The sequence below is a fragment of the Cydia splendana genome, chromosome 7, assembly GCF_910591565.1.
Source record: "Cydia splendana chromosome 7, ilCydSple1.2, whole genome shotgun sequence".
Lineage (NCBI taxonomy): Eukaryota > Metazoa > Arthropoda > Insecta > Lepidoptera > Tortricidae > Cydia > Cydia splendana.
The window spans coordinates 21,604,485-21,614,199 of record NC_085966.1 but is presented as its reverse complement, the minus strand read 5'-3'; the positions used below and the strand labels follow the sequence as shown (position 1 = coordinate 21,614,199).

The 9,715-nt window shown below is 39.6% G+C and overlaps 1 protein-coding gene across 1 annotated transcript in view; it reads right to left on the bottom strand.

Moving 5' to 3' along the window:
- Nucleotides 1-976: 976 nt before the first annotated feature.
- The window catches only part of LOC134792268 (aminopeptidase N-like), a 41,799-nt gene continuing 33,060 nt past the window's right edge, over nt 977-9,715 (bottom strand). Inside the window, exons 11-16 of the mRNA XM_063763535.1 lie at nt 7,130-7,264; nt 3,832-4,012; nt 3,156-3,330; nt 2,287-2,433; nt 1,998-2,076; nt 977-1,221 (exon numbers count right to left, since the gene is read on the bottom strand). Coding sequence (XP_063619605.1) covers nt 1,000-1,221; nt 1,998-2,076; nt 2,287-2,433; nt 3,156-3,330; nt 3,832-4,012; nt 7,130-7,264 — 939 coding nt within the window. The 3' untranslated portion in view covers nt 977-999. The remainder of the gene's footprint in view (nt 1,222-1,997; nt 2,077-2,286; nt 2,434-3,155; nt 3,331-3,831; nt 4,013-7,129; nt 7,265-9,715) is intronic.

The window sequence follows — 9,715 nt, the reverse complement described above, 5'->3', positions numbered from 1 at the left end:
CTTTCGTCAATACTTTCTTCAAGCAAATCTGATTGAAGAACTTCCTGGTTTTCATGCGTGTCTAATATTATTGGTGTTGGGATCTCTGGGTGAATTGGTAAATCGGAATCAACTCCTTCGATTTCATCTTCTGGTATCTCTGGTACTGGAAACTCTGGTAAAATAGGAAAATCTGGATCATGTTCTTCGACAACGTCTTCGGGTAAATCAGGCAGTGACGACTCTGGTACTTCTTGAAGAATTTGTAGGTCCGGTTCTTCTTCAACCTTTATTGGCAACGATGACACTACACCGAGAACGAAACAGAAAACAAATAAACTCCGCATTTTGTTTGCGGATTAAAGATTTACTTCTTAAACGTGGTCTTGCATCGATGCGTTGATCTTGGGCACGAGTTCTAAACTGCTTTCTTATCCATGAATATCTTTATCTACTATAAATTGATCGATTGTTGTAACTAAATGACTCCTTTGGTTTTTCACAGTTGTGAGATAAAGCGTTGCAAAATTTATCAGACACGACGAATGACAAGGTTAAGTATAACCAAGTAGATGCTTACGATCATACTAAGCACTTTGAGAATACCTATGAGTCATAATTATCAATTGTACCTACTTGACAGTGTACTCGTAATGTACTCTGCAACATAGCTTTCTTAAGCCCAAAAGGTTTTATTTTTTGCGAAGTTTAATTTTATATCTACATGCCCATGTTTATTTCAAAAGTTGGAAGGTTCTTCTATTTAAATCTGTCATAAATAGAGTCCACCATCACGTCGTGCTGTCATCTTGATAGGGTAGGTTGGGAAGTAAATTATAGTAAAACTATTTATATTCATTAATTACAATTTTCTTAAAAAAAAACAACTTTATTCTGTATGTTTTCGGAACATAATTAGTAGGACCACATGTGATGCTTAAATAAACGAAGTTTATTATTAGTTGTGTTGAATGGTTAGAAACAACATCAATACCGATTTCTTATACTAATTTATTTAATTCAATAATTAAATACAGCAACCGCAATAGAGAAAAGGACTAGGAAACTAGAAGTGATGGCAGTCGCGCTGTTCCTGAAGGTCAGACTGAGCCAGGAGTTGACCCCGGAGTAGTTGTCTGTAGACCAGGAGATAGAAGCGGCGACGTTTTCCCTGATGGCGCCGATGGAAGCCTGCTCTCCGGCTGTTAAGATGGCTTGGTGGCGGCTGACCAGCTCGTTGATCTAGATAAAAGAAGGGTTAGTTACAATAGTTAACACAGGTACTTCTTTAGTCAAGCCAAATAAGTCTTTCACATGATCATATATGTAGCCGCCGTGCAGGTCAGGATCTCGACGACTCAAATAAAAAGCTTCGATTTGAAGTAAACTATTATAATTTCAATAGGTACTGGTTTTACAAGGGTTCCTTGACTAAACGGTTAAATGTAAAAGTGGTGTGGTAATCGTATGGAGGCTGATGAAAGAGTGATTTGCATAATTTGAATGTCCGAAAATAGTGGTTAAGATTTGGGTGCCTCTAATTGGCCGCGATACATAATATGTGGAGCGCTCCTATTGGTGCTTTAGAAAAAGCTTCCAAATACTAGCCGAGCCCGACGGCTGCGTTTAGTTACTGTATTATACAAATAAAGGTTGCGTTCGCAACAATATATGATAAAAAACCGGTCAAGTGCGAGTCGGACTCGCGTTCCAAGGGTTCTGTACATTACCCAATTTTTAACAATGCATTTTTTTATGTGGAACGTGACTGAAATGTCTTTAAAAACCAGGGGTTTGGATCAAAAACTAAGTAACTAAGTCCGACTCACGCTTGACTGCACATTTCTTATAGGTTTTCCTGTCATCTATAAGTATTTATATACGAACTATTTTGTGTATAATTTTCAAAATTTTAGTCCCAGTAGTTTCGGAGATAAAGGGGAGGATAGCCGGACATACAGACAGATAAACAGACATACAGACGCACGAGTGAGTAGTCAAAACCAAATGAAACTCACCTTGTCCAAATGCGCCTGTGTTGTAAGCCTACTGGCAAAAGCATTGAGGATGTTGGTCGTTCCGGTCAAGCCTTGCACTCTGTATGGAAAAGGATACAAAAATATCAGTAAGTATATTTTTTTAACAATTGATTATGATATGGTTTAAAACACATTTTTTATTACTTACATACATTCAAAATGATTATTCAATTCAATTCAATTCTTTATTGATAAAAATATAATTTTACATCTAGTGACTTAAAAATATGAAAAGTTTTAAGCGTTTGTTATTATATTTCATACTAACCTGGGTTGAATTTCAGGCCAGTTTTCAATGATGAACTCAAGTGCAGCCTCCATGCCCTGAGGACTCGAGTTGATGACGGACACGACAATGGTATGCTTGTCCTGCTCTCTCACGGATGATTCGTCATCAAGCACTTGGTTCAGATAACTACGAAAGATAGAAATCATTGTGAGTTGCTCGACTGAATCATAGTGAGTCAGGATTTTATGTACCTACGTATGAATGTGACGCTAAGGGTCGATTGCACCTGGGGTTGCAATTCACAACATCTTTAAGATTTCCCCTGATATGTTTTGTTTCTTTGTCTTGGGGACTTGGCGAGTTTAGAAACCTCAACTTTACTAACCACTAGAAGCTACGTGGTGCTGACCTGCGGTGAGTGTGGACGTACATTCACCGCAAAAATAGGCTACGTCAGCCACCTGAGAGCTCACGATCGTCGCTCTCACTAGCCAGTAAATACCCAGTCGCCGAGGCCGAAACCGGCTAGGACAGGATGATGATGATGATGATAGTTAGACATAGGAAAGGGCTATGATGTAGCTACGAAATATAGTGGCGAATCAAGGGACTAGTAACGAAAGTTTTTGAAGTAATCGTAATACGCAGTGTAAAATTATTGAACAAATAACCGTCGAGGAAATATTGGATTTTTAGGGACTTTTGTCAGGATATTCCATTTTTTCATTGTGTCAAACCGTCTAATATTCAGCAACGACTGCTATTACGTGAATCTGTTATCAAATAAGAAAAACTTTGTTCTTCTAATCGTCAGCCAATCGCAACTATCCTGTCCCGCTTGTCAATTATTAAATCGTCGTCAATGACTAACAATTCCAAATAACTCGGGCATTCATATTTCCACTTACTTTTGCCTGATTGCATCATTGCCGGTACATCCCATAGCGTTCAGCAAGATGGATTGTTCGCTGGCATCGGTGCTAGCTTCAAAGAGCTGCCACAAGAAGTTGAAGTTATCTTCGTCTCCGCTGCGGAGACCGGCGCAGTAGACCGTCGTCTGGATGTCAGGGTTGAGCCGTTGAGCTAGGAAGAGAAAAGTTACTTTTAAGCGTAGTTTATTTGACTATTTGGTCAAGATAATAGGGAAAAGATGAGGGCAGCTAACAATTAGTCGCCGTGGATACTTGAGGAAGGTTGATGATGATGGTCGCATTCAGTGCAGAACTAGCATCCAACTAAGCAAAGGTTCGACACCCTTTGGAGCAATATCCAGGGTTTTTCGAATTTGAACCCGGTAAAAAGTGAGTATGATAAAGAGAGTATTGGCAGTATTTAATAATCTTATATTAAATCAAAGTAGGCAGAAGTGTCCATTTGTCTTTTGGCTGATATCATGACTATGGTGAGGAAGAAAATGACAGCCTAGTAAAGCAAGCTGGCGACTGACTGGCGATAGATGAGTATAAAAGTCGTCACCACTTATAATAATCCGCTGGATAGTGATGATTTAAATGTAGAAAGGCCAAAAAATAAACCGAATAAAAACAACAAAGTTTTTTAAGTTGGCGGTAATGTAGAACTTACAAGGATTGTCTCTGAACTGCTGTAGCAGCTCCGACGCCCTATCAAGACAGTCTTGGTTGCCGTAGCGGCAGTTGAAGTCCAGCATAATGTTCCTGTGGTACGCGGTCACAAGCTCCTCAGTAGATAGAGCGTTGAAGCCCAACTCCTCGTACATGGGCGCCGTCAGCTTCAAGACGTATTCCTGGAATGATAAGGTTAGATAACTATTTTCCAAAGACGATTTGTCTAGTTGGCAGATACACAGATCTGACAGAGTACACTACCTATAAGTATTACTTTTTAACTACCAGGCATCCGATATTTAAGGGCAAAATTTTATGAGAGTTAGGGAGTTTCTACATCGATAAACTGAACTATCGATAAGTTTCCCAAATATGTACTAATGATCGCCCTCAGATTCGTTTGTAGCTGTATATTGGTTGCAATAAGTATTATTTCGTAGTCGATGATAAAGTTTAACAAATCATAATTTAAATTATCGTTAGGTTAGAAAAATAATGAGTGACCGACTATGTAACGACTAGTCTCTAAACGCATCCTGAATACGGCCTTTTCAACAATCTCATCTCTATATTTTATTTATAGGTTTATAAATGCAACCCGTACTTGAGTACCATCATTTAATATGAAATATACCCGAATTATAAAAGGCATATTTCCTGCCTCATATTTCTCACAATACATTCAATAAGGCGCTCACGTATTGAAAAGGTCAAATCCATGCCTATTCATTTCGATCTTTCATACCTTTTCCCCATAGACTTACTTAATTACACTCCGTATTTGGAATCGTTTACAGAGACTTGTTGTCACTAAGTACCTACCTACATGTTACTAAGTAATGTAGTAAAGGTTACATTAGGATGACGAATGCAGCAATGTTATTGTCAATAAAAAAACAATTTTATAATGGAAATTGGCAGTGACATGTCTCGCGCCCGCGTCAGCGTCGCAGCCATTAACGGCCCGGCCACGAGACAGCGCGGTGGCGGCTGCGGCGAGCGGCGGCCATAGGTTGGAGCGAGACACAGCGATCGCACCTTTACGGCCTGGCCACGACATTGGTCTAAAGGGGCCCACTGATTAACAGTCCGCCGGACGGTATCGGCCTGTCAGTTGTTCGGAACTGTCAAAATTTTGTTCTAACTGACAGGCCGATACCGTCCGGCGGACTGTTAATCAGTGGGCCCCTTAAGGCGACTGGCGGGGCGGCTGGCGGCGCGGCAAACGCGAGCGACCGCCAGGCATGCCACGTACTTTCAGTAGCGGCGGCAGCGACTAGGAGCGGCTGGGACGTTGACGTATTTAAAAACATGTTTTTTTTTTCAAAAGTGGCACTTCAGTATCTAGAATATATGTAATTGTTTGTCAATGGGTGCATGGGCTAAATACAGGACGACAAATTTATTTACATCTAGTTAAGTATTTTATATATTGTATATAGAAAGCACCAGCACAAGAATGAGTGTGGAGACGTCACAACATACTTATATACGCGAAAGTAGATGTTTTGTTCCGCATCGCACCGCTCGATCGGTCTCGCCGCCTAGGCCTAGGCCGGTCGCGCCGCTCTAAAGTCGTGGCATCGCCCGCGCTGCCCGATACAAATGTTCGAGTCGCGCGCCGCCCCGCTCGCCGCCGCCGCCGGTCGCCCGGTGCACGCCGCGCGCGTTGCCGCACGGCGACAAGGCTCGTGGCATGCAGCAGCGTCGCCGGGTTATTGTTTTTGCGACTTATCGCCAGTCGCCGCCGCCGATCGCCTTAGACCAATGTCGTGGCCAGGCCGTTAGTTCCCACCTATGGTTGCTACCGCCGCCGCCGTCGGTCACGCAAAGCCGTGATCGGGCCGTAACAGTTAGTTTTTACGCGGCCTTAAACGCTAGCGACTGCGTTAACTCAAACGCAGTGCATCTCGCTTGCACCAATGTCAGTACGATGGAGATGCATCGTGATTTAGTTTACGCAGTCACAAGTGTCAAACTAGTAGTAAACTCTAGACTATAGTTGCATAGATTTACTGTACTTATACATATTTATAGTCCATCTATCAGGTAAGTGATCTGTACTTTGCTCTGAATGGCACTTATTCAGAGCCAAGGGGTAATAATGCGAGCCTGTTAGTTGAAGATTGTAAGGTAATAACGTGGCTGTAACGAATTATAATATATTTGTTTCACTTTGGAGATGTATTGTAATATCACTGGAGTATGTCTTTCCCATCACGGAACAATGGTGTTCCGGACCTTTGGGAGGCGTGCGCGGAGCCGAAGCCAACACGTAGAGGCCCTTATGACACTTTAATGAAATGTAAGGGGTACACCGAGCGGAGGCTGCCCTTGCCCGTGTCATGGGACGCACGCAGAGGCAGCACCCGCCAGGGTGTAAGGACTATTGAAAGTTGATGGAATCTAAAATGAACTAGGTAATTGGGTGAAAGCGATGGACTAAGAACTGAGCTATGGGGTAAAAAACCGGACGCCTGCCTAATAAAACGGTATGCAATTTTATTTTCACTGGAGTATTATTATTACGTATTATTATCATGTTGAGTTTGTCATAAGTAATCAATGTAATCATCATTGAAGAACACTTTTTGTAGGTAGGTACTTAGTTTATGGAATTGTTTTAAAAAATTGAGTTGTACGTTGTAAATGTTTACGTAAAACAGGCAAACGGAAAACGTCAGTATATATCTGTCGCAAGCAAATTGCAAATTGCGTCGTCATTTTACAAACGTTTTCACGTTTACTTAACTTACCTTACTTATTTCCTTTATTTGTAAGAAACTTCAATTTAGGAACTTTGTTTTAAATCATTGTTCTCCTTTATCATATCTTATCTTTATTTATATTATTAAATAATATCTGGGAGATCGAGCTTTGCTCGGAAAACATTTAAAAACTCAAAAATGCGCGTTTTCACAGAGATAAGACCTAGCTAGATCGATTTTTTGGCCCCGAAAACCCCTAAATACCAAATTTTATCGAAATCGTTAGAGCCGTTTCCGAGATCCCCGATATATATATAAATAAATAAACAAGGATTGCTCGTTTAAAGGTATTATATATATATATTATTATTATAGATATTTTGAAGAGTATGCCAGAGTTGCAGATACTTTTGGAGCGTTGTTTCCTTCGCTACTATTAATGTTCACTGAACCATCGACATTGAAGTCGGTTTATAAAGGTTAATATCTTAAAGGTGGGATCAGACGGTTCACTCGAATGAATGTTCACTTCAGTGAATGATTCATTTTCAGTTCATTTGTTCAGGACGCACAAAAGAAAGGACTTACTTGGAAAATGTCATAAGCCGCTGAGCCACTGAGCACCACGTCCAGGTAGTTCCAGGCCCTCTGCACAGAACCCCAGGGAATGTAGTCCTTCTCGTCCTCCAGGTACAAGGACAGCTCGAACGCGAGGCGGTAGTCCTGGAAACATGGGTACTTTAAGAGGAGACTTTCTAAAGCAAAATTTACATTTTATGTAGATTTTTTACCTGGGTAAATGCCATTAAATATTCTAGGAAACTAGACTACTCGTATATTTGCAAGGGCAGACTGTAAACAAAACTTTATAAGGTTAAAGTTGGCTCGATAAAAAGAACACGAAAACATGACTAATTTTAATGTAATGTCAGATGTACCTATAGGGCTATAGGGACCGTTGGAGAGCAGCCTGACACCTTGTGACCTGAATCGGAAACATATGTGCACATGTACATTGCCAAAGCAAGTGCTAACGTCTACTGTTCTCGTAGGTACGTTTCCTAGTGCGTAGTAGGTTCTGCCATCTTGTGGGTTACATCGGAAGCATAAACTTCACATTTACCTACGACTCGCGAAATCTGACGGCTCCTATGCTGCTATATCGTTACCGTGCATACCGTAGCAGTATAAGTTTATACATATAACAGAATGCGCGTCTTTGTCTTAGGTCATACATATATTACTGGTCTACCAAAACAAAGAAACTTTTATATTCATAAATTCCTAATATTTCTTTTGTTTAGCAATTTTAGCATCCTCCTTGATTGATTTAAGACAACTTGTTTGTGATTGATTACAATCAATATTTTTGCATATTTGTCATTACTTGACTTATTCTAACCAATTCTTATGCTGAATGCAATGCTGACTTTTGAAATACTCTCTCATTTAAATACTTATCTTGCTTTGTAAATGGAAAAAGAACATGGATTTATGGTAACCACGTTTTAGGTAAATACCTATATATAAAGAATGTAGTTCGGTACGTGTACGGTGTACCTACTGTTTTAGGTGAGTATATTTATTTTTGCTATTATCCTTCACTCGAATTCCAACAATAATAACCCTAGTAGGAATAAAATGGACTTTACCTCCCGCTGCACATGCATGAAATAGCTCGCGTACTAAGTGACAAGTGACGTACCTACGCAAATTGCCATAACTATATAAGCTGCTGTAGCGACACTATCTTAAGGTAAATAGAATCATGTCAGGCTATAATACCCAATCTTTCTTAAGTTATACTTAAACAGCAACTACTAAACTTAAACGGAGGACTTTAGCTATGTTCTCGAGAAAAATAATACCAACAAGAACACACAGGGGAGAATGCAGAATATCACACATTGTTCTAGAGCTAGAGGGAATTCATATTAAGAAACTAGGACAATGTAAATTAATTTCGCTCCGTTAGAAATGCAAATGGGATGAAAAACTGCACAATTTTGTTTAAAAACTTTTTTCAGCTTTTAGCGAGGCATCTAAACAAGCTGTTTTATTATTCAATTAGCAATTTCCGATAAGACCGTCATTGTTGGTACTTAAAAATAAGGAAAAATGTGTCAATTTGAATAATTTCAAAGAAGTGTACCAAAAATTAAGTTAGGTAGGTACTTACTTGTATCCGTGAAAGACTGCATGAAAAAATAATATCAGAGATTTAATTATAGGTAGGTACTTTATTCTAAAACGATTTTTGAAATTAGATTATACTCCAATTTAAAATATTACAAGGTACGAAGTGGCATTTGAGTAGGTTTTTACGCATATTTTTAATATATATACACTATAAACTGAAACAGATATACGAAAGGAATAGTGACCAAAGCTGTACCCAAGGCTGGGATGAAAAAAAAAATGAAAAAATGTTTATTTGTTAACACAGAGGGTACAGGTGTAAAGGTTGAAGTCTTCTAGTAAGTATAAAATACTTGTGACAGAAGACTCCGCTCTTCCATAATATCTCTCAAATTTTCTCAACTATATATATTATTATATATGCAATCTCTTATGGGTTTACGGCACTCTAAGGTAGAACAGTATGCGTAGCCAAGATGCTAATCGTTCGCTCCATAGCGAACGATAGGCACGCTAATGTCTCTCTGTCGTACTAATATGCAAAAATGATAGAGAGAGATTACCAATTCGTTTGCTACGGCCTAAACGAATTAGTACCCAGTACGGTTCATACCTCCTATACCTACACTATTTCTTTTCCTATACATTATACACCACTTTGGAATTATCATCATCATCATTTATTTAAGAGTTAGACTCTTGTCGGTGGAGCGATTTCCATGCATGTCGGTCCTCTGCCTTCTCCTTGACAGCCTGATATGACACGACGTTGAGATTTTCCTCTTCTTTCCTCTTGCTTTTCTTTGGAATTATACAAGTGCAGAATACTTAGGTAAGCTCAACAACAAGTTGACTATACATGCAAACTTCAGCTGAAATACGTAACAAAAACTCCCCAGCGCTGAATCTAGTTATTATTCAGGGCAAACTTTCAGTTAATATCGCAGCCCACAATTTCTGTTGTGTTCCACTCCAATTATTATAATAAATGGATGTGCCATTTGCAACTGCAACAACTGGTAGACGTTAACTGAG